We start from the raw sequence: 26,152 nt of genomic DNA on the forward strand, positions 1-26,152 counted from the left end.
TGAATGCAAAGTCTTTACTACAGGCAGAGTTACACGGAGGAAGGAGAGTGAGGTTTGTCCAGAAGGAAAGGTCCATCTGACAGGAGATGGGACTGACTGCTGGTCCCCAGCCTCCTGGGGACCATTTCTCTGCTGGCAGAAGAAGGACTAGGTGAGGGTAAGAAGAATTGTTTTGCCATTCCAGCTGTGTCCCAGCAGATGGTCCAGAGGAGAGGCAGCAGAGCAGGAGGCAGGGCGGTGATGTCCATCCCTCACCATCCGGCGCGCAGCAAGGCGGCAGCGGGGGGTCAGGAGCAGACACAGGCTGGACCTGCTCCTCGGGAAGGGACCCAGGCAGAAGTTCTCCCTCTCCCCAAGCCCAGGAGGGGGGCAGGAGGCCTTCAGAGGATGGTGCACATGCCCCTGCGCTTGATCTCAAAGGTGGCTGTCACCAGCCCCAGCTTCTGCTGGCTGTAGGGAGGGTACCGTGGGCTGTTGAGGGCCTCCAGCCCCATGTTGCGGTGCAGGCAGCCACGCTGGTGGCTGAAGGTGTCGAAGGTGAACTTGCCATGGTACTTCCCCAGGCCACTGTTCCCTGTAAGACACAGCACAGGTCCAAACTTCATCTCCAGAGACCTTTGCTCCTGCCCTTATCAATGAAAACAAGGATGTCTTCCTTATGCAAATTCCCCTGCTGCCGAGCAACCGAGACGGGGTGGAGGAGGCCTCACCTTTCCCTGGGCCTCACCTTTCCCTGGGCCTCTTCCAGCTCTACAGGGACTGATCCAGAAGGTCCAAGGACATCCTTATGGTTGGTCTGTGTCTAGCTACACAAGCATTGCTGGGTCTGTGAGGCTCCATTTCCCTCTCTGGTGCTCCACCACATCCACCCATGGCTTGGAGCCACCAGCAGGGTCCCTATGATGGTCACCTTCTTCCTGGGAGAGGTCCAAGCATACCATTTCTACTGCTCTGCATAAGCTTGGCTGCGTCTCCAAGGCTCAGTTTTCTCCCCCTGTGACCTCTGTGGTGCTCCACCACATCTAGCTGTGGTTAGGAGCTCCCAGCATGGTTCCTTCTACAGTCACCTTATTCCTGGTGCTCTTAAAAGTTGGAACCATGCTGGCAACCAAGGTTCTCCTGATTCCTGTGGTTGCAGATTGTGGTTAGTAGCTCTGTGACTCCACCCTCAAGCTGCTGTGGAAGCTTTGGTGAGCACCATCTCACCCCAATGGCTTCAGCCCCTTCTGCTGTTAGGAAATTGCTTCACTTGATCACATGAGGTGGGGTTTGATCTGAGTCATTGCCATCAGGAGAAGGTACAGTATGAGAACCACCAAGAATTGTCCCCTGAGCCACAAGTGGCCACTTGGGATAGCCCCTGGAGAGCAGAAACTCCTCCTCTTTCCCCAGGAGGATCTCCAGGTCATCATTAGCAGGTTCTCCAGATGTTTCCAAGTGTTTTGCTGTAACTATTTAGTCCTAAAAGGCAGAAAGACTGGAGAAGCCTTCTCCTGAGTGAGCTTAAGGGCTCCCACCCAGCATGTTGAGTGACCCTAGAAGGACAGCACGTTGGATGTGCCACCAGATGAGGAGCAGACCAAAGAGGGCAGAGTTGAGGAGCTCCTAGCTAAACCTGAGCAGGCAGGAACCCAGCCTTGGCCCAGCATCCACTCATGGAGCCCCTGCTGCTCAGAGACACCATGGAAATGACCAAGTGCTGCAGGTTCCCAGCACCCTACAGAGGCACTGCATGGGGACAGGAAGGTCTGGTGGCCACATCCAAGATGCTCTACCTAGTAAAGAGGCTGTTTCCATGGGCACATAGAACACTGTGCTTGGGATGGCAAACATGGAGAGAAGAGTCCTCACACGTGCTCAGCAGGAACCCCAAGAGCTCAGCCCTGGTGCAGCACAGCAAAGGGCTCCTGGTGGTGTCCTACCTGGTGCAGAAGGATTTCCCTACAGGCCATGGAGCCCTCTGGACCCAGAGTGGCACCTGGGTGCCCTGTCTCCCCTGAGACCCTTCCTCAACATGGGCAGTGTGGATGAGGCAGGTGGGTTGGGGGTTGGACCTACCAATGCCACCAAAGGGCAGCGAGGTCAACGTTAAGTGCATCAGGGTGTCGTTGCCACAGAAGCCACCGCTGCTGGTCCTCTCCAGGACCTGGTTCACCACCTGGGAGGGAAGGAGAGAAGGTGGAGATGAGTCTTAGACCCTGGTTCCATGGGCAGTCCTTGTCAAACATGACCCAGCTCATCCATTGTCCCTATGCTCTCCAAAGGCCATCAGAGCAGGCAGAGGATCACAGAATTGTCAGGGTTGGAAGGGACCTCAAGGCTCAGCCAGTTCCAAGCCCCCTGCCATGGGCAGGGACACCTCACACTACAGCAGGCTGCTCACAGCCACCTCCAGCCTGGCTGCAAACACCTCCAGGGATGAGGCTTCCACCACCTCCCTGGGCAACCTGTGCCAGGCTCTCACCACCCTCATGGGGAAGGACTTCTTCCTCACAGCCAATCTGAATCTGCCCATTTCTAGTTTTGTTCCATTGTCCTATCATTACCTGGCACCCTAAAAAGTGGTGGACACAAGGTGGGCATGTGGTGGCACACGATGCCCAGAGAGCTGGGAGCTGCCCCAGCCCTGGCAGCATTGCAGGTCAGGTTGTCTGGGGCTCTGAGCAACCTGCTGTGGTTGGGGCTGTCCCTGCTGACTGGACAAGATGGACCTTTCAAGGCCCCTTCAATCCAAACCAGCTGATGATTCTCTGATTTCCCTCAGCCCCTTCTCCTGGCCCCTGACCCTCAGGTACCTTGCTGTCAGAGGAGAAGGCGTAGACGGCCAGGGGCCGCGGCCGGGCGTTGATGAAGTCGATGGCTTCGTCCATGTTGGCCACAACTACAATGGGCAGGATGGGCCCAAAGACCTCCTCCTGCATGATTGGGTCTGAGGGCAGCACATCTGCAAGCACCGTGGGAGCTGTGGAGAATCACAGAATTGCACCTCTGAGATCCCTGAGTCCAACCATCAACCCAAAACTCAGAGTCACACAGAGTCAGCCAGGCTGGAAGAGACCTCAGAAGATCATCAAGTCCAACCCATCACCCAACCCTTACTGACCAACCAGACCCTGGCACCGAGTGCCTCCTCCAGCCTCTTCTGAAACACCTCCAGGGACCTCAACTCCATCACCTCCCTGGGCAGCCCAGCCCAATGGCCAATCTCTCTGTCTGTGAAGAACTTCTTTCTAAGCTCAAGCCTAAGCTTCCCCCTGCACAGCCTGAGACTGTGTCCTCTTGTTCTGGTGCTGGCTGCCTGGGAGAAGAGACCAACCCCCTCCTGGCTACAACCTCCCTTCAGGGAGTTGCAGAGAGCAAGAAGGTCTCCCCTGAGCCTCCTCTTCTCCAGGTGAAACACCCCCAGCTCCCTCAGCTGCTCTTCATAGGGCTTGTGCTTCAGACTCCTCCCCAGCCTTGTGCTCCAGAGCCCTCCCCAGCCTTGTTGCCCTTCTCTGAACACCACCACAAGGCCAAGTGCCACAGCCACACATTTCTTGAACGCCTCCCCACCTCCCTGGGCTGCCGGATAGGATAGGATAGGATAGGATAGGATAGGATAGGATAGGATAGGATAGGATAGGATAGGATAGGATAGGATAGGATAGGATAGGATAGGATAGGATAGAAGAGCAGAGCAGGGAAGAGCAGAGCAGGGAAGAGCAGAGCAGGGAAGAGCAGAGCAGGGAAGAGCAGAGCAGGGAAGAGCAGAGCAGGGAAGAGCAGAGCAGGGAAGAGCAGAGCAGGGAAAAGCAGAGCAGGGAAGAGCAGAGCAGGGAACAGAACAGAACAGAACAGGAGTTAACCAGGTTGGAAAAGACCTCAGAGATCATCAAGTCCAACCTAGCACCCAACAGCATCTAATCAACTAAAGCGTGGCACCAAGCAGCCCATCCAGTTGGAAGAGGGTCCTGGCAGCACACCAGCCAGGGAAGAAGCCACCAGTGGCGGGCCAGGCCCCCGCCGAGCGCCCTGCTCACCGATGTAGCGCTCCTCCTCGTCCGTCTGGCCTCCCATGGCCACCCTGCCGCTGCCCAGCAGCGCCCGCACGCGGCGGAACTGCTTGTCCCCCACGATGCGGCCGAAGTCCGGGGACTCCTGAGGGTTGGGGCCGAAAAACTCGGCGATGGCCTCCCGCAGGGCCGGCATCAGCTTCTCCTGCATCTCCAGGCTGCAGAGGACGTAGTCCGGCGCGATGCAGGTCTGGCCGGCGTTGAAGAAGCGTCCCCAGGCCAGGCGCCGAGCGGCGTTCTGCACGTGGCAGCTGTCGGACACGTAGCAGGGGTTCTTGCCCCCCAGCTCCAGCGTCACCGGCGTCAGGTGCCTGGCAGCAGCGCTCATCACCACCCTGCCCACCGCGGGGCTGCCTGAGGAGCGGCGCAACAGCGGCGGCGTGAGGCAAGGCTGCGGCCTGGGGCTCCCCCTGCTGAGCCAGGGGAAAGGCATCCGGCCGCGGAGCCGTGGAGTGCTCGAGGTTGGGGTTGGAAGAGAGCTTTGAGATCGTGGACTCCAAGCCTCCACCCAGCACTGCCAGGGCACCACCAAGCCCTGGCCCTCAGCACCACAGCTCCAGGGCTTGGAAACCCCTCCAGGGATGGGGAGTCTACCACTGGCCTGGGCCAGGCCTTGACAACCCTTTCCATGAAGAAACTGTTCTTCATGTCCAACTTAAACCTCCCCTGGGGCAACTTGAGGCCATTCCCTCTTGTCCTGCTGCTTGTTTCTTGGGAGAAGAGTCCAACCCCTTGCAGGGAGCTGCAGAGAGCCAGAAGGTCTCCCCTCAGCCTCCTCTTCTCCAGGCTCAACACCCCCAGCTCCCTCAGCTGCTCCTCCCCAGCCCTCTTCTCCAGACCCTTCCCCAGCTTTTTTGCCCTGCTCTGGCCCTGCTCCAGCTCCTCAATATCCTTCTGGGAGTGAGAGGCCCAAGACTGACCCCAGGATTCCAGCTGTGGCCTCAGCAGTGCCCAGCCCAGGGGACAATCCCTGCCCTGCTCCTGCTGGCCACACTCCTGCTGATCCAGGCCAGGCTGCTGGTGGCCTTCTTGGCCACCTGGGCACCCCCTGGCTCATCTCCAGCTGCTGTCACCAACCCCCCTAGGTCCTTTTCCACCAGGCAGTCTCCAGCCACTCTGCCCCCAGCCTGGAGCCTTCGTGGGCTTGTTGTGACCCAGATGCATGACCTAGAACTTAGCTTTAGTGAACCTCACAGTCCCACCAGACCCTCAGACACACAGCCCCTGGGTTCTTCAACAGAGGCCAAACACAATCCCTGCCCTCTTGGAGCACAGGGATGGAGTCCTGCTGGCAGGCTGCCCACCACTTCATGTTGATGGACTGGGTGTCCCTCTTCCTCCTTGCACAAACCCCAGGTAGGGCTCTGCTTTTAGCCCTCAGGACCTACCAGTGAAGAAGATGAAGTCAAACTTGTTCTCCAGCAGTTTGGTGGTCTCCTGCACACCACCTGTCACCACAGCATAGCAGTCCTGTGACAAAAGAAGAGTCCACCTCTCAACATCTGCCTCTGCCCCCACCAAGAGCATCCTGGGCTGCTGGGTGTCTGGACATGGGCTGAGGGTGAAGGAAGAAGGGAAGGCAGCACCTGAACCCAGGGATGGTGTGGTCAAGGCAAGGGTTGGGACAAGGAGAGGAAGAGCTTCTTACATTGTCCAAGTAGCAGCTCAGTGATTCAGCCACAAGCCTCTCAGTGTTCTTGCTGATCTCAGAGGGTTTGACAATGACACAGTTCCCTGCAGGGCACACCAAGAGGACACCAGAACAGCGACACGGTGACAACCAGCTCTGCTGGCACCCCAGCCAGGGAACAAGGTGGTGCCCTCCCTGGTGCCTGGCATTGCCCTGGGGTTGGGTTTGGCTCACCAGCAGCGATGGCCCCAATGAGGGGCACCAGGAGGAGGTGGATGGGGTAGTTCCAGGGCCCAATGATGAGCACCACCCCGTAGGGCTCCTTGCGGATGAAGGCCGAGTCCAGCTGGGTCACCTGCAGGACACCCACCACGCCAGGTCACTGCAGGACAGCTCCAAACCTCCACCACCATCTTCAATGCCATCATCCCACCCAGCTCTGCATGGCAGGTGGCTCCTTTCCCCACTCCCCCATCCTCTCCCTCCTTACCAGATTCTTGCCCACGTGCTCATCCTTCATCCACTGGCCCAAGTTGTTGAGGGTCTGGTGGAGCTCGTTCTTGCAGAGGAGGATCTCACTGAAGAAAGCCTCAAAGCATGGCTGGGGACAGACACCACCATGTCAACATCACCCCAAACCCAACCCATCTCCTGCAGGAGACATTTCTTCTCTCCCCCCCCCCCCCCCCCCCCCTTCTTAAAGCAGAAGATCATGTTACCCCAGGGGAGGTTTAATTGGACATGAGGAACAATTTCTTGCCCTTGAGGGCTGTCAAGGCCTGGCCCAGGCTGCCCAGAGCAGTGGTGGAGTCCCCATCTCTAGAAAGGGTTCAAAGCCATGGAGATGAGGTGCTAAGGGCCATGGTTTAGTGGTGCCCTGGCAGTGCTGGGTTAAGGGTTGGGCTCCATGATCTTCAAGGTCTTCTCCAACCAAACCCATTCTGTGATTCAATGATTCCATGAAGAATCACTGAACACCTTCACCACATTTGACCTTCCTGAGCTCAGCATCTGTAAGCTCCACAGCTGGCCACACAGCCCCAAGCCAAGGGGGGACCAAGCAGCATCACCTGAGCTCCAGGAGCTAGAAAGCAAGCTGCTACTGGTGTCAAACTACCACCAGTGATGGGACAGTGCCCCTCTAGTGGTGTGTGTCCAACCACCTGGACACACAAGCTAGAAGCAAAGCCCTGAGCTCCATCCCAGAGTTGAACTCAAGACCTTGCTTTGTTCAGGGAAAGGCAGGAAGGAGTTGATGGAACACCACTGCCACAGGACTCTTCTTGCAGGAGAAGTGTGAAGACACAAGAAGAGAACTCAGAGAGAACTCTGTGCTCAACACCTGGAGCACATCAAGGTGGATGAGGGAGCCCAAGAGAAGCCCACCATGCCCAGAGGGCTCAGGAAAGTCCCTCCATCACCCTGGAGAGCAGGAGGAACAAAGCACTGTGAGGTGAAGCTGTGTTTATGAAGCTGACACTATCCACCACAATGTCCTTTGGTCTTCTCCAACCCAACAGCATCTCTAGGTGGGAGCCTTCCTCCATCACTGCTCCAAAACATCTCTTTAGGGGTGGAAAGGTTGGTGACTGACTCCCAGGCTCCACCACCAAGCCCTGTTCAAGAGACCTTCTGGCCCCTCACACCAATCAAGCATCCTGCCAGGAGGCTGAGCTGCTCCTGGACCTGAAGGCTCATCACTCTGGATGTCCTGATGAAGCAACGAGAGACCTTCAGGTCTCCAACACCTCTCAAGCATCCTGCCAGGAGGCTTGAGTTGTTCCTGGACCTGAGGGCTCATCACTTTGGATGTCCTGATGAAGCAACAAGATACCTTCAGGTCTCCAACACCTCTCAAGCAACCTGCCAGGAGGCTGAGCTGCTCCTGGACCTGAGGGCTCATCACTTTGGATGTCCTGATGAAGCAACGGGGCCGCTCTTGGCCCCAGCTGAGAATTGCATCACCAGGAGGATGAGGAAATTGCTGGTGCAGATGGACCATTAAGGGTTTAGATGGGACAGGAAGGTTGTAAGACGGGAGACACTAAGTCTGAAGTCATGCAGGGGCCTTCACTCATCAGCAGAGAGCAACTGGGAGCCACGGAGGTGAGGTCCCACCTCAGATACATAAGTGCAGGTAAATTGTCCACCTCACCGTGAAGGGCTGGCTGCATAACAAGCCTGTTACTGGACAACTGCCTCTAATTGCCCCCAATTAGCAGAGATGAAGGACACACCTTGAGCACTGATGCCTATCAACCCCTGGCTGAAGAAGGCTCTCACCTCCAACAAACAAGGCAATTAGAGGCCTTGGGAGATGTCAGGATGCTGAAAGACAGATCTGAGGGAATGAGCTGCTGTGCTGAGACACCCAGAGATACACCAAAGTCACATGGGGGTGGTTGGAACCTCTGGAGCTCAGCCAGCCCCAGCCCCCTGCCCCAGCAGGGCACCCACAGCACCCTGCCCAGCAGCACAGTGCCCAGGGGGGGTTGCAAGCTCTCCACACAAGGACACTCCACAACCTCTCTGGGCAGCCTGCTCCAGGCCTCCAGCACCCTCACCCCAAACAACTTTCTCCTCAGCTTCAGAGGCAACCTCCTGCCTGACACTTGGTGCCCTCTGCCCCTTGGCCTGGCCCTGGGCACCACTCAGCAGAGGCTGGCCCCAGCCTCTTGCCCCCCACAGCTCCTTTAGCTCTTGCTGAGCATTGCTCAGCTGCCCTCTGGGGCTGCTCTTCTGCAGGTTCCACAGCCCCAGGGCTCTCAGCCTTTGCTGCTCACAGAGCTGCTCCAGGCCCCTTAGCACCTTCAGAGCCTCCCCTGGACTCTCTCCATCAGTGCCCAGGCTCTCTGGAACTGGGCAGCCCAGAACTGGAGCCAGGACTGCAGCTGTGGCCTCACCAGGACAGAGACAAGGCAGAGGAGAACCTCCCTTGCCCTGCTGGCCACACTCTTCTTCATACCCCCAGGACACCATCTTTCTTGGCCACAAAGAACACATTGCTGGCACTTGGGCTACCTGTTGCCCACCAGCACTGCCAGAACCCTCTCCTGACAGCTGCTTCCCAGCAGGCCACCTCTCCCTTGTACTGCTGCAGGAGGTTGTTCCTCCCCGTGTGCAGGACTCTCCACTTGCCCTGCTAGAACTCCATGAGGTTTCCCTCCCTCACCTCTCCAGCCTGGCCAAGTCTCACTGAATGGCAGCAGAGCCTGATGGGTGCCAGCCACTCCTCCCAGTCCTGTACCATCACTCTTGTCCTTGAGTGCCACCACCACCAGTTAAGACCAGTTCTGCTGTGCTAGACACTATGAGAACATTTACTAAGGCACATCAAGCAGGGGGAAAGGGAGAGAAGAAGCAGGGGGGAATGGAGAGAAGAAGCAGGGGGAAAGGGAGAGAAGAAGCAGGGGGAAAGGGAGAGAAGAAGCAGGGGGAAAGGGAGAGAAGAAGCAGGGGGAAAGGGAGAGAAGAAGCAGGGGGAAAGGGAGAGAAGAAGCAGGGGGAAAGGGAGAGAAGAAGCAGGGGGAAAGGGAGAGAAGAAGCAGGGGGAAAGGGAGAGAAGAAGCAGGGGGAAAGGGAGAGAAGAAGGGACCTGAAGCAGCTGGGCAGAGAAGATGAGAGCTGAGGCTGCTAGACCCAGCCATGATGGGGATGCTCCCACTTCCTCAGCAGACCAGTAATACCCAGAGCTATGTCCATTTCCCTGCTCATCACTGTGACAGCCAAACCAGTCCCTGCCAGACTGGTGAGCCATCCTGAGCAGCACCCAAGAGGAATGTGCAAGTCCTGCATGTTGCTTAACATCAGTACATCCCAGGTGGGACAGAAGAGAACCCCAGGGCAGCCCCCTCAAAAGCCACCAGAGGTGGGGTGGAGGCAGAGAGTGAAGCTCAGTGACATCAAGGCTCCCACCATGCACTTTGCCCAGTTTAAATGCCCTGGGAATGGGGTGAGTGGCACCCAGCCTGCCCAGCAGCACGGCCCCAGCACCTATGGCTGCTCCACACCAGCCCTGGAGCACCTCAAGTGGGATGCAGGACCCCCGTGAGGAAAGCCCCAACACCTGCACCCAGGAGGTCACAAAGACCCAAACAAAGGGGTACAAAAGGCTCTAAAGATGAGGCCTTGGCAGCCAGCCCCTGTGCCCCTCTCACCTTGCCCATGTCTGAGGCAGTGGCCTCCAGGATCTCCTCCTTCTTGTCATCCAGGAAGCGTCCCAGGGCCTCCAGCTGGGCCACACGATACTCCATGGGCCGCGTCCTCCCCGAGAGCCAGCTGGTCCTCAGGTGGCTCACCAGCCCGGCATAGGGGTGCCCACTGCGGGGCAGGGCTGTCAGAGGGACCCTGGCCCCATCCCAGCTCCCCACCCTCCCTCTGAGGAGCAACACATCCCAGCCCTGTGTCCCTCCCCAGCCCCGTGTCCCTCCCTGGCTCCATATCCCACCCCGGCCCCATGTCCCCCGCCAGCCCCATGTCCCTCCCTGGCTCCGTATCCCACGCCAGCTCTGTATCCCTCCCCAGCCCCATGTCCCCCCCCAGCCCCATGTCTCACCCCAGCCCCATGTCCCTCCCCGGTCCCGTGTCCTACACCAGCTCTGTGTCCCCTCCCCAGCCCTGTATCCCCCTCCCCAGCCCCGTGTCCCCCCCTGGCCCAGCATCAAGCTGGAGCTCCCCATATTCTCTGGGAAATGAGCCTGGAGCCCTCACTCCTGAGCTGGGCTCAAGCTGGGCACTCCCAGCTGGAGCTGGACCCAAGAGCTGCAGCCCAGCACCATCCCCAGCAATGCTCCATCCCCTCCCTCAGGCCCATGGACCCCAACCTTGTCCCCCAGCAGCACCAAGGCAGGGACCCCGGCACTGCCACCTCGCCCTCTGCCCACCCCCTTCGCCCCAAGCCTCTCCCCTCTCCCTTCTGCCACCGTCCTCAGCCCCTTACTCACCACACAGGACTGCAGACGGCTCCCTTCCCACCACTCCCGGCGGTGCTGCCGGCGGCGTAGCACTGCAGGTGCTCCCCGGGGGGCTCGAAGGACTGCTGCATGCTGAGCTGTGCCACGGAGCTGCCGCTGTCCAGCGTGGTGGCCTTGGGGACAGAGACAGCCCTGGTCACAGCAGGGCCGGCTGGAAGCGCCGGGGATGTCACCTCCCCGCCGAGAGCCGCCGGCAGGTGTCCCGAGCTGTCCCCCTGCCCCTGCCAGCTTCCCCGAGCTGCCTCCCTGCCCCTGCCAGCTTCCCCGAGCTGTCTCCCTGCCCTGGCAGCTTCCCCGAGCTGCCTCCCTGCCCCTGCCAGCTTCCCTGAGCTGTCTCCCTGCCCCTGGCAGCTTCCCCGAGCTGTCTCCCTGCCCCTGCCAGCTTCCCCGAGCTGCCTCCCTGCCCCTGCCAGCTTCCCCGAGCTGCCTCCCTGCCCCTGCCAGCTTCCCCGAGCTGCCTCCCTGCCCCTGCCAGCTTCCCCGAGCTGCCTCCCTGCCCCTGGCAGCTTCCCCGAGCTGCCTCCCTGCCCCTGGCAGCTTCCCCGAGCTGCCTCCCTGCCCCTGGCAGCTTCCCCGAGCTGCCTCCCTGCCTCTGGCAGCTTCCGAGGCGGCTTCGTGGCTCAGGGCTGTGCTGGCCGGGGAGTGACTCAGCCCTGTGTGGCTGTCAGAGGCCCTGCTCAGCCCCGGCCGGGGATGTTTGGGATTCCCAGGCCCTTCCCGTGCCCTGGCACAGCCACCAGCCTCCAGCCATGGACGTGCTCGGGCTGCTTGCTCACCCCCAGGGGCACCGCAGGAAGCCCAGAGCGGGGCAGGGTGACCCATGGGGATCCCCGGGGACCCTGGTGTGGGGCAGGACCTCCAGATGATGCATGGGGATGCCCAAGGACCCAGGTGTGGGGCAGCAGCCCAGGCTGATCCATCACATCCCCAAGGATCCAGCTGTGGGGCAGCAGCCCAGGCTGATCCATCAGAGCCCCAAGGATCCAGCTGTGGGGCAGCAGCCCAGGCTGATCCATCACATCCCCAAGGATCCAGCTGTGGGGCAGCAGCCCAGGCTGATCCATCACATCCCCAAGGATCCAGGTGTGGGGCAGCAGCCCAGGCTGATCCATCACATCCCCAAGGATCCAGGTGTGGGGCAGCAGCCCAGGCTGATCCATCACATCCCCAAGGATCCAGCTGTGGGGCAGCAGCCCAGGCTGATCCATCACATCCCCAAGGATCCAGCTGTGGGGCAGGATCTTCAGGTGACCCATGGGACCCCCTTCCCCTCTCCACACCCACCCCTCCTGAAGGGAAGCCACCCAGCACCCCACAGCCTCCCCCTGTGAAGGCAAGCCCAGGCACAGGGCCAGGATCAGGAGCAGGCCCCAAAGCCCTACCTGGGGGGTTCTGGGTGGTGGCCAAAGGAGCAGAGGGCCAGGCTGGTGCTGCTGAGGCTCAGGGGCTCCTCCTAAATGCTGTGGGGCTGGTGGCTGAGCCCCATGGCCAGGGGTGGGCAGGATTATGCCCCGCCTCCATGGGGCTGGCAGGTGGGGTGGGGTGGGATGGGGATGGGATGGGATGGGATGGGGTGGGATGGGGTGGGATGGCATGGGATGGGATGGCATGACATGGGGTGGGATGGGATGGGATGGCATGGGGTGGGATGGGCATGGGATGGGATGGCATGGGATGGGACTTCCCCCATGGAGAACCACCCACAGCCACCAAACCAGCACCATGAACCCTGACTCATGGGGACACCCAAGACACCCCCTGCCCCTGCTCCTCTTGACCACCCTGATCCATGGAGACCCCCCCAGAGACCCTCTCAACCTGCTCCTCAGGGCCACCCTGACCTACAGGGACCCCCCCAGATCCCCTACCTTGTCCGTAGGGCTGCCCCAGTGCCAAGCAGCTGAGCCCTCAAGCTCACCTCACACCCAGCCTTGGCCACCAGCTCCCCACCCACCCCAAATTACTGCTCTTAGTCAACAGGAAAGGCCACAGCCCTGCCCCACACCCCACCCTGGGCACCCACAGCAGCCCCCCTAGGGAAGGGGGAACAGCTTTGCCCTGCCTGGCACCACCCCAAATTGGCACCTGTGATGCCCAAGGCACCCCCAGGAGTCAGCCCTGGCTTTAAGGGGGGGCACAGCTGTCCCCAGACAGCCCCTGTTGCCACAGCAGATGCCACATGTCCCCTCACTGCCACAGAGCAGGACCCCGAGTGGGCTTGCTGGGGGGGGTACTGGTGTCCCCCACCCCATTTTGAGGACACAACTGGAGAGAGACTCCCACCCACAGCCCCTGGGGATGGGGAAAACTGGGAGCCCAGCTCCCCACTGCTGTCATTGGGCTGGAGGTGCCTGCAGACCTGGGTGGGGGGGACCCCCAGATCTGCCCTGGGGGTGGTTACAGCCCCAGCCTGCCCTCACCACCCCCCCTGGCTGAGGTTTGGAGCACAAATCAGCACCCCCAAGAAGGGCCCTTTGCCTCCCCAGGCTGACTCCTCTTCACCTTCCCCAGGCTGAGGTGGGACCCTGGGGCCACACTCTGTGTGCCACTGCCATGTGCCTTGGCTGTCCCCCACTATGTCCCCCCTGCCACCCCAGGGGCAGGGGCTCAGCACCCTCCGGACATGGTGCTGGCTGCAGCTCAAGAATCCTGCTGGGCCAGATCCTGCCTCAGCTCCTTGTGACCTTAGGTCCCCACCCTGCCCTGGGGCACCAGCACCCCAGTATCACCACCATGTCACCCTAGCACCTACCTGACCTCTCCAGGAGGGTTTTGGGCTCCTGCCACCCCCACCCCCCCGCTCCCCAGAGCAGTCCCACACCTCCCCCTCAGCCCCCATCCCCCAGGGCCAGGAAGGGGAAGCGAGAGCAGCAGGCAGGCAGCACCACGGGGCAGCCACGGCAGGGCCTGGTGGGAGCACTGGGGGGGACTGGGAGGGACTGAGGTGAGTTGGGGGGTGGGTGCTGTGGAAGGGGGGGGTCAGGGTGCTGTTCAGGATGAGTGCTGTGGAGGCAGGGGTGCCTGGGTGCTGTGCAGCTTGGGGTGCCTGGGTGCTGTGCAGGGGGTTCAGGATGATGTGCAGAATGGGTGCTCCGGGGGGGGTGGGGTTATGGGGTGGGGGCAGACATGGGGGCTGTGCAGGTCTGGGGGCTGTGCAGTTTGGGGGCAGGGTGCTGTGCAGTTTGGGGTGACATGGGTGCTGTGGTGGGGGGGGTCAGGGTGCTGTTTGGGTGCTGTTGGGGAGGGTGGGGGTGAGGATGTGTTGCAGCGGGGTCAGGGTGCTGGGCCGGGGGGGGGTCCTGGGGCAGGGGGCGGGCAGGAGCGGTCCCTTTAAGCGGTTGCTTTAACCGCCCCCTCCCGTCCCGTCCCGTCCCGCCCCGTTCGAAAGAGGAAGCGGCACCGCCCCGCCCCCAGCGGCTCCGGTACCCGGGAGCAGGGGCTGGGGGGGCGTCGAGTGAGGACCGGGGGTGCAAAGTGCACAGAACAAGGAAGCAAGGTGCTGAGGGGGCAGGATAGGGCTGCGGGGTCCGGGGGCGCTGGGTGCAGGGCACAAGGGTGCGAGGTTTGAGGGTGCAGGGCACGTGGATGCAGGGTCCGGGGGCGCTGGGTGCAGGGCATAAGGGTGCAAGGTTTGAGGGTGCAGGGCACGTGGATGCAGGGTCCGGGGGCGCTGGGTGCAGGGCATAAGGGTGCAAGGTTTGAGGGTGCAGGGCACGTGGATGCAGGGTCCGGGGGTGCTGGGTGCAGGGCATAAAGATGCGGGGGGTGCAGGACATGGGTGCAGGTTTTGGGGGTGCTGGGTTCCAGGGTGCAGAGTTTGGGGGTACAAGACCCTGGGTGGAAGGTCTGGGGGTGCTGGGCCCATGGGTGCAGGATCTGGGGGTACACAACACATAGATGCAGGGGTTGGAGGGGTACAAGACCCCTGGATGGAAGGTCTGGGGGTGCTGGACATGGGTGCAGGATCTGGGGGTACAAGACTCAAGGGTGCAGAGTTTGGGGGTACAAGACCCCTGGGAGGAAGGTCTGGGGGTGCTGGGCCCCCGGGTGCAGGACTTGGGGGCACCACCACGACCTCCCCACCCCTGACACCCTCCAGCCCCCCTCTTTAGGGGCCATGATGGAGAAGGAGCTGAACCGCCAGCAGGACGCGGCCAAGCCGGAGCCCGGCGACAGGCTGGGCGCCGAGGGGACAGAGGCACAGGTGAGGCCCGGGGTGGTGCTCACCCGTGGGGGCTGGGTGGGTGCCCTATCCCCAGGGCTAACAGCAGGGCTTGGTGTGGGGGTTCCCCCCACAGCTGGACGACTTTGTGGGTGCCCCCCCCGACTACAACGAGGAGGAGGAGGAGCAGAAGTACTTCCGCCGCAAGCGCCTGGGGGTGGTGAAGAACGTGGTGGCTGCCAGCCTGGCCCTCACCCTCACCTATGCTGTCTACCTGGGTACGGCCCTGCTCCTGCTCCTTGGAGACCACCTCCTTGTGGCTGTGGGGGGTGGGGGATTCAAAGAGTGAAGGGAGTGACAGCCTGGACCTCCCCTCTCCCCGCCCCCAAAAGGCCTCCTGCAGATGCAGCTGATCCTGCACTACGATGAAACTTACCGGGAGGTGAAGTACAGCAACATCCAGCTGGAGGACATCGACCACAAGGTCCTGATGGGCATCAATGTCACCCCGGTGGTGGCACTGCTCTACACACCCGTCCTCATCCGGTAGCACCGCGCCGCCGCCGGCCTCTCCTCAGCCCTGGGGGCACGCCGGGGCCGCCTGCTGGGCACGGGGACCTGGCCGGGCTGGAGGGGTGGGCACAGGGCAAGGGCATCAGCTTGGAAACCTCTAAGGGTTCTACACACTGCCCACAACAACCCCAGGCAGCCCTACATGGGCTGGGGACAGAGTGGATGGAGAGCAGCCAGGCAGAGAGGCAGCTGGTTGAACACGAGCCAGCAGTGTGCCCAGGGGGCCAAGAAGCCATCCTGGCCTGCAGCAGGAGCAGTGTGGCCAGCAGGAGCAGGGAGGTCATTCTGCCCTGTGCTCAGCACTGCTCAGGCCACACCTTGAGTCCTGTGTCCAGTTCTGGGCTCCTCAATTCAAGAAAGATGTTGAGCTGCTGGAAGGTGTCCAGAGAAGGGCAACAAAGCTGGGGAGGGGTCTGGAGCACAGCCCTGTGAGGAGAGGCTGAGGGAGCTGGGGTTGCTCAGCCTGGAGAAGAGGAGGCTCAGGGGAGACCTTCTTGCTGTCTACAACTACCTGAAGGGAAGTTGTAGCCAGGTGGGGGTTGGTCTCTTCTCTCAGGCAAGCAGCCCCAGAACAAGAGGCCACAGTCTCAAGCTGTGCCAGGGGAGGTTTAGGCTGGAGGTGAGGAGAAAGTTCTCCACACAAAGACAGATTGGCCATTGGGATGTGCTGCCCAGGGAGGTGGTGGAGTCCCCATGCCTGCAGGTGTTTCAAACCAGCCTGGATGGGCTGCTTGGTGCCATGGTTGAGTTGATCAGATGGCGCTGGGTGATAGGTTGGACTGGATGATCTCTGAGGTCTTTTCCAACCTGGTTAACCCTGCAATTCTCCACCTCCCCATGGCAGGTTCTTTGGCACCAAGTGGGCCATGTTCCTGGCAGTTGGCATCTATGCCCTCTTCGTCTCCAGCAACTACTGGGAGCGCTACTACACCCTGGTGCCCTCCGCCGTGGCCATCGGGGTGGCCATCGTGCCCCTCTGGGCTTCCACAGGCAACTACATCACCAGGTAAGCAGCTTTGGGTTGAGGGGGAAGAGAAAGAGGTGGTTTGGGTGGTCAGAAGGGGTGGCCCAACTGAGCCACCCTGCCACTTGTGGTAGTTTTAGGCTCTGCCATTAAAACTTCCCCACAGACCTCGAGCAGAAGAAGTAGTACAATAGAAACAAATCCCTGCTGGGTGTGAAAAGGGAGATAAAGCTCCCCCTAAACACTGCCACTGGAGAGGTAGCCACAGATAGAATCATAGGATGGTCAGGCTGGGAAGGGACCTCAAGGATCATCCAGTTCCCAAAGCAAGAGAGATTGGCCACTGGAATGTGCTGCCCAGGGAGGTGGTGGAGTCACCATCACTAGAAGAGCCTGGATGAGGCACTTGGTGCCATGGTTTAGTTGGTTAGATGGTGTTGGATGATAGGTTGGACTTGATGAGCTCTGAGGTCTTTTCCAACCTGGTTGATTCCATTCCATTCCATTCCTTCCCTTCTCTTCACTCTTCTCTTTCTCTTCTCTTTTATCTTCTCTTTCTCTTCTCTTCTCTTTTCTCTTTTCTCTCTTCTCTCCTCTCTTCTCTCCTCTCTCCTCTCTTCTCTCCTCTTCTCTTCTCTCCCCTTCCATTCTATCCTATTCTATCCTATTCCATCCCATCCCATCCCACTACAACTTCCTTCCAGGGTGTTGAGAGCAATGAGGTCTCCCCCCAGCCTCCTCCTCCTCTCCAGGCTACACCACCCCAGCTCCCCCAGCTGCTGCTCATCACACTTACGCTCCAGACTCTTCCCTGTGCATACTGTTAACTCCTCTCTGTTCTGTGCAGATTCATTGCATCCCCTTGGAGACTGTAGTTCTGCTTGTCAACACAGCTCTCATTTGCTTCCAACTGGGCTGGGCTGGCAAGGCTAATGCTGGGAGGGAGGGAGGGAGGGGCTTGGGGGGTGTTCATTTCACCCCAGCACACCCCCTTAGGATGGCACAGAAGTACTACGAGTACGTCAGCTACAAAGAGGAGCAGGGCCAGGAGCAGGAGCGAGCACCGCGGGGCGCCTCCAACACCTACATCATCATCTTCCAGACTGTCTTCTATGCCTGCTTCCACGTGAGTGCTGGTGGTGGGGCATGGCATGGGGATGGGGAGGGCACAGCTGCTGTCCTGAAGCTCCCCTCCAAGCCTGGGTTCTCCCCCTTGCAGCTGAGCTTCGTCTGCGCGCAGATGCCCATGGTCTTCTTCCTCAACAGCTACCTCTACCAGCACAACCACACGCTGGCTGGGGTCAAGCACTGCGGTGAGCAGGGGGGCACGGGCACAGCGTGGCATCAGGAGTGCTGGGAGGGAGGCAGGGTGCTGGTTACAACCATAGAATTGGCAGGGTTGGAAGGGACCTCAAGGCTCAGCCAGTTCCAACCCCCCTGCCATGCCCAGGGACACCTCACACCACAGCAGGTTGCTCACAGCCACCTCCAGCCTGGCTGCAAACACCTCCAGGGTGGTCCCCAGCTCCCTGGGTGGTGGTCCTCAGCTCCTTGGACCCACTAATGAGGCTTCCACCACCTCCCTGGGCAACCTGTCCCAGGCTCTCACCACCCTCATGGGGAACAACTTCTTCCTCACAGCCAATCTCAATCTCCCCACTTCTAGTTTTGTTCCATCCTCCCCCAGTCCTATCCCTCCCTGACACCCTCACAAGTCCCTCCCCAGCTTTCCTGCAGCCCCCTGCAGATCCTGGAAGGCCACAAGAAGGTCTCCTGGGAGCCTTCTCCTCTCCAGACTGAGCAGCCCCAACTCCCTCAGTCTGTCTCCATAGGAGAGGAGCTTAGGTTGGGTCTGGGTATTGAGGATGGGCACAGGTGGCAGCAGGTCAAAGCCTGTGTTTAGGTGGGGGATGCAGGAAGCTGTGGGAGCAGTCACCCAGACCACGCTCCCTTAGCTTGGCACTGAGGTGTGGCCTGTGCCCTGGGCAGGTACCCTGAGCCATGGCACCTTGGCTGGCTTCAACAAGACAGTCCTTCAGAGCCTTCCTCGCAGCGTCAACCTCATCATCGTGGAGAGCGCCCTGATGGCAGCTGCCTTCCTCGCCATGCTGCTGGTGAGGGCTCTGGTGGCTGGGCCGGGGAGGGACCGGGGATGGATCGGGGCGGGACCGGGGCGGGCCGGGGAGGGACCGGGGCGGGCCGCTGGTGCCTCCCTCACCGCTGGTCGCCCTGGCACGGGCAGGTGCTGGTGCTGTGCGGCTCGGCCTATCGACCCACGGAGGAGATCGACCTGCGCAGCATCGGCTGGGGGAACATCTTCCAGCTGCCCTTCAAGCACATGAGAGACTATCGCCTGCGCCACCTCCTCCCCTTCTTCATCTACAGCGGCTTCGAGGTGCTCTTCGTCTGCACTGGCTTCACCTTGGTAAGGGGGATGCTGCTAGTGGGGGGGACAGAGGTGGGACAACTCTCCTCTCCTCTCCCCTCTCTACTCTGCCCTGGTGAGGCCTCACCTGGAATATTGCCTCTGGTTTTGGGCTCCCTCCAGTTCAAGAGGAGCAGGGATCTGCTGGAGAGAGTCCAACAAGGAGCTACCAGGATGATGAAGGAAGGGACTGGAGCACTGCCCTGTGAGGAGAGGCTGAGAGCCTTGGGGCTTTTTAGTCTGGAGAAGACTGAGAGAGGATTTAATAAATGCTTATCAATAGCTGAGGGCTGGGGGTCAGGAGGGAGGGGACAGGCTCTGCTCAGCTGCACCCTGGGATAGGCCAAGGGGCAATGGATGGAAACTCCAGCACAGGAGGTTCCACCTCAACATGAGGAGGGACTTCTTCACTGTGAGGGTCACAGAGCCCTGGAGCAGGCTGCCCAGAGAGGTTGTGGAGCCTCCTGCTCTGGAGCCTTCCAAGCCCCATCTGAATGTGTTCCTGTGTGCCCTGTGCTGGGTTCTGTGCTCCTGCTCTGGAGCCTCCCAAGCCCCATCTGGATGTGTTCCTGTGTGCCCTGTGCTGGGTTCTGTGCTCCTGCTCTGGCAGGGGGGTTGGACTCGATGAGCTTCGGGGGTCACTCCAACCCCTAACAGCCTGTGATCCTGGTTGGGTGACCCCAAGCTTGTCCTCCCCACAGAACTATGGGGTGTGTGCCCTGGGGCTGGAGAGGCTGGCAGATCTCCTCATGGCCTACGGCTTCTCGGCGTCGGTGTGCTCCAGCCTGGCGCTCTGCACCCTGCGCCTGCGCCGCCAGGTCCCGCTGCTGGCCGGTGGCCTCCTCCACACTGCCCTCCTGCTGGCCCTCTTCTGCTGGGCACCTGAGCCCCGCCACCTCGTCCAGGCACCCCTGCTCTACGCCATCGCCGTGCTCTGGGGCATGGGCAGTGCCCTCAACAAGACGGGCATCAGCAGTGAGTCCTCAGAACTTGGCTCTTGGGCATGGCCTCGCGGTAGCCAGCTCCTCTCCTCGTGTCCCCTGGCATCACCAGGTTGTCCCCTCGTGTCCCTTGGAGCAGCCAGGTTTTCCTTTGCTTCTTTTCTCACCTACCCTGGCATGGCCAGATTGTTCCCAACACCTCTCCTCACGCCCCCTAGCACAGGCAGGTTGTCCCCAGCTCCTCTCCTCACAGCTGCTGGCATAGCCACATTGTCCCCTTGCATCCCCTAGCACAGCCAGCTTGTCCCCAGCTCTCTTCCTCGTGTCCCTTAGCATAGCCAGGTTGTCCCCAGCTCCTCTCCTCACAGCTGCTGGCATAGCCACATTGTCCCCTTGCATCCCCTGGTACAGCCAGGTTGTCCCCAGCTCCTCCCCTCACAGCTGCTGGCATAGCCACATTGTCCCCTTGCATCCCCTGGTACAGCCAGGTTGTCCCCAGCTCCTCTCCTCACAGCTCCTGGCATAGCCACATTGTCCCCTTGCATCCCCTAGCACAGCCAGCTTGTCCCCAGCTCCTCTCCTCACAGCTGCTGGCATAGCCACATTGTCTCCTTGCATCCCCTGGCACAGCCAGGTTGTTCCCAGCTCCCTCTCCTCATCGAGAGGATGGTGATCCCCTGTTCCCAGCTCCCTCTCCTCATGGAGAGGGTGGGGGTCCCCTGTTCCCAGCTCCCTCTCCTCATGGAGAGGGCGGTGGTCCCCAGCTCCTTGGACCCACTAATGAGGGGGACAGACCCACAGCAGCCGCGTCCTGCTGACAGCGCCCCGAGAGGGGACGTGGGCACACGAAGGGCACACTGCCAGCCTCTCTCTTCCCCCCACAGTCCTGCTGGGCATGCTGTACGAGGACAAGGAGCGCCAAGACTTCATCTTCACCATCTACCACTGGTGGCAAGCTGTGGCCATCTTCACCGTCTACCTGTGGTCGGGGCTGCCCATGAAGGTGAGCGCCGCCGTCCCCTCCCCTCCCCTGCGGGTGGTCCCACCGCCGAGCTGCGGCGTCACAGCCCCCCTGCTGCCGCCCTTCCCTTCCCTTCACCCAGGCCAAGCTCTCCATCATGCTGCTGACGCTGTGGGCGGCGCTGGGGTCCTACCTGGGGATGGAGCACAAGCTGGGGCGGCACGTGGCCTACCGCCTGCCCCGCATCCCGCGCCCGCGCCACACCGTGCGCGGCTACCGCTACCTGGAGGAGGACAACTCCGACGAGCCCGGCTCCGAGCCCGAGGACGGCGCCAAGGATGGTGATGGTGATGATGATGATGATGGTGATGAACGCCCAGCAGAAGCCGCCGGCAGGGACAAGCTGCCAAACGCTGATGAGGAACATCTGGATTAGAGAGCTTTCTGTCCGGCCCCATGGCTGCGGTGGGCTCTGCTCGCTCTCTGAACCTGGGGGGGGGCGTGGGGGTGGTCTGTGGTTTCTCAATGGAGTGGGCACAAGCTTCCTCAGGCAGGTCCACAGACCTCAAACCAGGACCACAAACTCCTCCCAGACTGGCCAGAGCAGTAGATCCCCCCAGACCAGACCGACAGCCCCCCTCTGATGCCCAGGGCAGACTCTCAGCCCCCAGCCCAGGCTTGCAGCCCTTGGGTCAGGCCCACAGGCTCTAAACCAGGCCCACATGTTCTCAGGAAGCCTGCCAGGTAGACCCCTAACATCCCCAGACCAGGCCCACAGCCTCTCAGGAAGCCCTCCAGGCAGGTCCACAGACCCAGAGAACCAGACCCCCAGCCTCCCAGAGTGACCCACAGACCCCTCAGGAAGGCCCACGGCTCCTCAGACCACATCTTCAGAGCCCAGACAGACCCCCAGCCCGCCAACACTGATACGAAGCACCCCCAAACAGGGCTCACAGCCCCCCAGAGAGACCCACAGCCCCCTCCGGCGGGTACACAGACCCTCCACCAGGCCCACCGCCTCCTCAGGTAGGTCCACAACCCACTCCAGGCCGTACCTACAGACCCCCAGCACTCCAATGACTGACACTCGGCACCCCCAAACCAGGCCCACAACACCGACCAACCTACCTCCCTCCCTCCTTTTACTCCCCCCACAAACGAATAAACCCTCTCCCTGCGCCACCCTCCGCCTCGCCTCCCTCCGCCTCACCTCCCTCCGCCTCTCACCTCCCCCCACGCCGGGCTGCAGACGCAGGCGCGGGGCTCGCGCCGCGCACAAACGGCAACCCCAGCTGCCGGGCCGAGCGGCGCCGGCGCGCGTTGCACGCCGGGAATCGCAGTTCCCGGCCGCCAGCGCCCTCCCCGCGGCGCCTCCGCCCGCGGACCACATTCCCCAGGATGCCCCGCGCCGCAGGGCGTCACGGGGGCGCGCCGCGGAGGCGCGCTGCGGCCTGTTGTTGTGGCGGCGCGGCCCGCGGTTCACCCCCGGCAGCCCCCGGTAGCGATGAGCGATAACGATGACATCGAGGTGGAGAGCGACGTGAGTTAGGGATCGGATCCCCGGGAGAGTCCTTTCCCCCCCCGCGGCTTCCCCACGGTGCTGGGGCGGCGGGGGGGTGACGTTCGGTTTCTTTCTTTCCTTCCCTTCCTTCACCGTGGGCCTGCCTCCCGGTGCCCCCCCCCCAAAAAAAAAACCCCACACAAACAAACCTTCCTCTTCCTCTTCTTCCTCCTCCCCGACGGCCCCGGTCCCCCCCTTTCAGGAGGAGCAGCCGAGGTTTCAGTCCGCGGTACGTTGCTGCCGCCCGCCCCCGGCCCCCCTTACAGACTCACACCCCCACCCCCCCCCCCTTGCCGGTACCGGGAGCACGTGGGGGGAAAGAGGGGGGGTCGGGGGAGGGTCCTGTCGTGACACGGGGAGGGTCGTGACAGAGGGAGAGGGGGACCTGCGGGATGGGTGTGTGGAGGGGGAAAGGGTGGCGCGGGGCGTGCTGTGGGGTTGGGGCTCTTGCGTGGGGGGGGGAGAGGGGGAGGGCAAGCTCGGGGGCGTGGGGGGCTGGGGCTGTGCGGTGGGGTTTGTGTCCCCTAGTTGGGGGGGGGGACGGCTGCGGGGCTGGGACTTTTCAGGAGGGGGAGGGCGTTGGGGTGTCCCTTGCGGCTGGGATCTTTGCGGGGGGACGCTGGGGGCGGGGGTTGTGTCACTTGCTGGGGGAGGGGGGACATCCATGGGGCTGGGACACCTGTGCGGTTTGTGTCTCTTGGAGAGGGGGATGGCTGTTGGGGGGTGTCCTGGGGGGGGGCTGGTGGGGAGGGGGACCCGTGGGGTTGGGACCCTTGGGAGAGGGCAGACATGTAGGGCTGGGGGGGGGGGTTGCTGGGGGCCACACATGATACACCTGTAAGGCTTGGGTGCTTTAGAGGGGGTGTCCTGGGGGGCTGGGGGCGTTTGGAGGGGGATGTGGGACTAGGGGGGACACGAGTGGGACTGGGGCTTTTTCTGGGGGGGGTGACATACTTGTGGGGCTTGCATCTCTTGGGGGGGGGGGGGTGGTCCTGTGGGGTTGGGGGTCTTGGGGACACCTGTGGGGTTTGTGACTCCTGGGGGACCTGTTTTGGTGGGGGGCTGTGGGGAGGGAGGGGGATTTGGGTCATTGGAGGGGTGTGTGTTTTGGGGGTGGAATATGTGGGTCTGGGGCTCTTTAGAGGAGGGGAAAGGTGGGGCTGGGGAGTTTTGGGGAGGAAAATGCGGGGGAGGGGCTTTGGGGGTGGGTTAGGTGTGGGGCTGTGTTTCTTTTGAGGGAAGAGGTTGGGAAGGGGATGCATGGGGGGGCAGGGACAAACACACACAGGGGGCCATGTATTGTGGCAGAGGGTGGGCAGGAGGGTTGGGAGGGGGGCATGCCCTGGGAATGGAGGGGAGGGGAGGGCGTGCAGGGCACCCTTGGGCCTGTGCTGGGGCCCCCCCTGCTCCCCATTTTTAGCCCTAGAGTGGGACAGCCCCAGCAGCAGGAAGCCACCCCCGGGGTTGGGCTAGAGGGAAACCGAAAGCGCCAGGAGCAGGCTGCTGCCCACGGCCTCGCCCCGGTGCTGCCGGCAGGGAGGCAGCCTGCTGGAGCTGGAGGCAGCCTGCCCGCAGCTGACAGCTGGCTGGAGGAGGCCTTGAGGTCCAGCAGCTCCAAAGCTACCACCCTGGGGTTTGGAGGGGGGAAAAAGGAACCACCACTTCAGTTCCTCCTGCCCTGGCCTTCTCCGCGAGGCAGCTGCCTGAGACACCACCGAGCAGCTGTCAAGTTGGCTCCTGGGCGCTGAGGGGGTCGAGAGGGGAGGGGGTCAGGGCTGCCTGGTGGGTGGTGGGGCTCCCCCTCTGCGGTTCCACCTGCCCCCTCACACTGCCCCTTCTGCACGGCAGGCAGATAAACGTGCTCATCACAACGCTCTGGAGCGCAAGCGCAGGGACCACATCAAGGACAGCTTCCACAGCCTGCGGGACTCCGTCCCCTCCCTCCAGGGAGAGAAGGTGAGTTTGTGGAGCGTGCTGGCAGCCTGCTGGGGAGCCCACCCACCCCTCCTGCTGCAAGGCTGGGGGGGGGGGAGCCCTCCAGCCCTGGGGCTCAGCCGTGGTTCCCTGCCCACAGGGCTTGCTGAGCAGCATTCCTGGGAGCAGGATGTGCTCTCCAGCCCTCCCCGCCCGCGCGCTGCCGGCCCTGGCTCTGTCTTGGGCAAGGTGGAGAAAGGGGATTCCACCTCAGCCAGCTGCATCCTTCCAGGCGCCTTCTACCCACCCAGGGGGGAATAGTGGTGCTTCAGTTAGTATCATAGTATCAGTCAGGGTTGGAAGGGACCACAAGGATCATCTAGTTCCAACCCCCCTGCCATGGGCAGGGACAGCCCACACTAGATCAGGCTGGCCAGAGCCTCATCCAGCCTGGGCTTAAACACCTCCAGGGACAGGGCCCCAACCACCTCCCTGGACAACCCATTCCAGGGCTTCACCACTCTCATGGTGAAGAACTTCCTCCTCACCTCCAGCCTGAATCTCCCCACCTCCAGCTTCATTCCATCCCCCCTAGTCCTATCACTCCCTGAGATACTGAGAAGTCCTTCCCCAGCCTTCCTGTAGCCCCCTTCAGATCCTGGAAGGCCACAATGAGGTCACCTGGGAGCCTTCTCTTCTGCAGACTGAACAGCCCCAACTCCTTCAGTCTGTCCTCACAGCAGAGCAGCTCCAGCCCTCTAGCTTATCCTCCTGGCCCTGCTCTGGACACCTTCCAGCACCTCCACATCCCTCTTGCAATAGGGGCTCCAGAACTGGAGGCAGTACTCCAGGTGGGGTCTCACCAGGGCTGAGCAGAGGGGGAGAATCACCTCCCTCATCCTGCTGGCCACACTTCTCCTGATGCAGCCCAGGATCTGATTGGCTTTGTGGGCTGCAAGTGCACACTGAGAGCTCCTGTTGAGCTTCTCCTCCCCCAGCACCCCCAAGTCTCTCTCCTCAGGGCTGCTTTCCAGCCAGTCCCTGCCCAGCCTGGATTTGTGCCTGGGATTGCCTCCACCCAGCTGCAGGACCCTGCCCTTGCTCTTATTGAACCTCCTGAGGTTGGCTTGTGCCCACCTCTCCAGCCAGTTGGTGGCTTCTCCCTGGGGGGGGGGGGGGGGGGGGGGGGGGGGGGCAGGGGGGGCAGATACTTTGCTTCTCAGTGTCCAAAAATGGCCTTTCCCCAGCGCTCTGCCCCCCGGGCTGGGGACACGAACTGGGTTTGGCTTCCCCTGGCGACATTGGCCCAGGGGGAAAAGAAGACCCCACCAAAACAACCCCCTGATGACCACCCAGCCCACCCCCACCACCTCTTTGGGCAAGGTCTTTATCTTGCCTCGTGTCTTTTCCCACTATTGCAACAGGCATCCCGGGCCCAAATCCTGGACAAAGCCACAGAGTACATCCAGTACATGCGCCGGAAAAACCACACGCACCAGCAGGACATCGACGACCTCAAGAGGCAGAACGCGCTCCTGGAGCAGCAAGGTCAGCGCCTGCAGCGCTCCCAGAGGACCGGGGGGGTCCTGCAGGAGCCGGGAGGGGTCCCATGAGAGGTAGAAGCGGGCCCAGGCCAGCCGGCGGGATCCCACAGAGGCCAGGAAGGTCCCACGGGAGCCAGGAACCCAAGAAGGGATCCCACAGGAGCTGGGAGGGGGCCAGTGAGAGCCAGGAATGGTCCCAGGGAAGCCAAGGGGGTCCCACAGAGGCTGGGAACAGTCCCACGGGAGCCAGGAACCCAAGAAGGGATCCCACAGGAGCTGGGAAGGGTCCAGTGAGAGCCAGGAATGGCCCCAGGGAATCTGAGGGGGTCCCAAAGGAGCTGGGAGGGGTCCAGTGAGAGCCAGGAATGGCCCCAGGGAAGCCAAGGGGGTCCCAAAGGAGCTGGGAAGGGTCCAGTGAGAGCCAGGAATGGTCCCAGGGAAGCTGAGGGGGT

General features: G+C 61.6%; 3 protein-coding genes across 11 annotated transcripts in view; 2 read left to right on the top strand and 1 right to left on the bottom strand.

The window, feature by feature from the left end:
- On the bottom strand, window positions 1–22,411 carry LOC137445985 (aldehyde dehydrogenase family 3 member B1-like). 5 transcript variants are annotated; one of them, XM_068148211.1, is made up of 12 exons: window positions 22,392–22,411; window positions 15,254–15,444; window positions 10,626–10,768; window positions 9,840–10,002; window positions 6,173–6,283; window positions 5,917–6,037; window positions 5,701–5,786; window positions 5,441–5,522; window positions 4,020–4,406; window positions 2,796–2,962; window positions 2,059–2,158; window positions 1–574 (listed from the first exon to the last, which is right to left on the bottom strand). In XM_068148211.1, exons 3-12 carry the CDS (start codon window positions 10,724–10,726, stop codon window positions 381–383), a joined length of 1,512 nt encoding a protein of 503 aa, XP_068004312.1. In that variant the 5' UTR covers window positions 10,727–10,768; window positions 15,254–15,444; window positions 22,392–22,411; the 3' UTR covers window positions 1–380. The 5 variants fall into 5 exon arrangements, with proteins under 5 accessions (XP_068004312.1, XP_068004311.1, XP_068004310.1 ...); XM_068148210.1 differs by lacking the exon at window positions 22,392–22,411 and adding an exon at window positions 20,965–21,051; XM_068148209.1 differs by lacking the exon at window positions 22,392–22,411 and adding an exon at window positions 20,875–20,964.
- Window positions 13,528–21,863, top strand: UNC93B1 (unc-93 homolog B1, TLR signaling regulator). Of its 4 annotated transcripts, none has more exons than XM_068148204.1 (12): window positions 13,528–13,599; window positions 14,768–14,859; window positions 14,954–15,095; window positions 15,210–15,363; window positions 16,235–16,396; window positions 17,351–17,480; window positions 17,574–17,667; window positions 18,344–18,468; window positions 18,597–18,779; window positions 19,481–19,754; window positions 20,605–20,723; window positions 20,824–21,863. In XM_068148204.1, exons 2-12 carry the CDS (start codon window positions 14,773–14,775, stop codon window positions 21,115–21,117), a joined length of 1,764 nt encoding a protein of 587 aa, XP_068004305.1. In that variant the 5' UTR covers window positions 13,528–13,599; window positions 14,768–14,772; the 3' UTR covers window positions 21,118–21,863. The 4 variants fall into 4 exon arrangements, with proteins under 4 accessions (XP_068004305.1, XP_068004307.1, XP_068004306.1 ...); XM_068148206.1 differs by having other exon boundaries at window positions 13,556–13,599; window positions 14,755–14,859; XM_068148205.1 differs by lacking the exon at window positions 13,528–13,599 and adding an exon at window positions 14,028–14,151 and having other exon boundaries at window positions 14,755–14,859.
- The window catches only part of MAX (MYC associated factor X), a 5,987-nt gene continuing 1,933 nt past the window's right edge, over window positions 22,099–26,152 (top strand). Inside the window, exons 1-4 of one of the 2 annotated variants that reach the window (XM_068148233.1) lie at window positions 22,099–22,221; window positions 22,445–22,471; window positions 24,091–24,198; window positions 25,581–25,704. In XM_068148233.1, the coding sequence (XP_068004334.1) occupies window positions 22,186–22,221; window positions 22,445–22,471; window positions 24,091–24,198; window positions 25,581–25,704 (295 nt within the window). In that variant the 5' untranslated portion in view covers window positions 22,099–22,185. Of the gene's footprint in view, window positions 22,222–22,444; window positions 22,472–24,090; window positions 24,199–25,573; window positions 25,705–26,152 lie in introns of both variants that reach the window. The other variant, XM_068148232.1, reaches the window with a different exon arrangement.

Source organism: Melanerpes formicivorus, unplaced genomic scaffold (genome assembly GCF_026170545.1).
Source record: "Melanerpes formicivorus ecotype bairdi unplaced genomic scaffold, bMelFor1.0.p_v2 SCAF_16, whole genome shotgun sequence".
Lineage (NCBI taxonomy): Eukaryota > Metazoa > Chordata > Aves > Piciformes > Picidae > Melanerpes > Melanerpes formicivorus.

Coding starts and splice junctions, on each gene's coding strand:
- LOC137445985 (XM_068148211.1), bottom strand. CDS start 10,726: ATGCAGCAGTCCTTCGAGCCCCCCGGGGAGCACCTGCAGTGCTACGCC. Junction 6,284..9,839: donor CTGCCTCAGACATGGGCAAG/GTGAGAGGGGCA, acceptor GTCTGTCCCCAG/CCATGCTTTGAGGCTTTCTT. Junction 4,407..5,440: donor TGACTTCATCTTCTTCACTG/GTAGGTCCTGAG, acceptor GCCGCTCCTCAG/GCAGCCCCGCGGTGGGCAGG.
- UNC93B1 (XM_068148204.1), top strand. CDS start 14,773: ATGATGGAGAAGGAGCTGAACCGCCAGCAGGACGCGGCCAAGCCGGAG. Junction 18,469..18,596: donor CCTTCCTCGCCATGCTGCTG/GTGAGGGCTCTG, acceptor TGGCACGGGCAG/GTGCTGGTGCTGTGCGGCTC. Junction 20,724..20,823: donor GGTCGGGGCTGCCCATGAAG/GTGAGCGCCGCC, acceptor CCCTTCACCCAG/GCCAAGCTCTCCATCATGCT.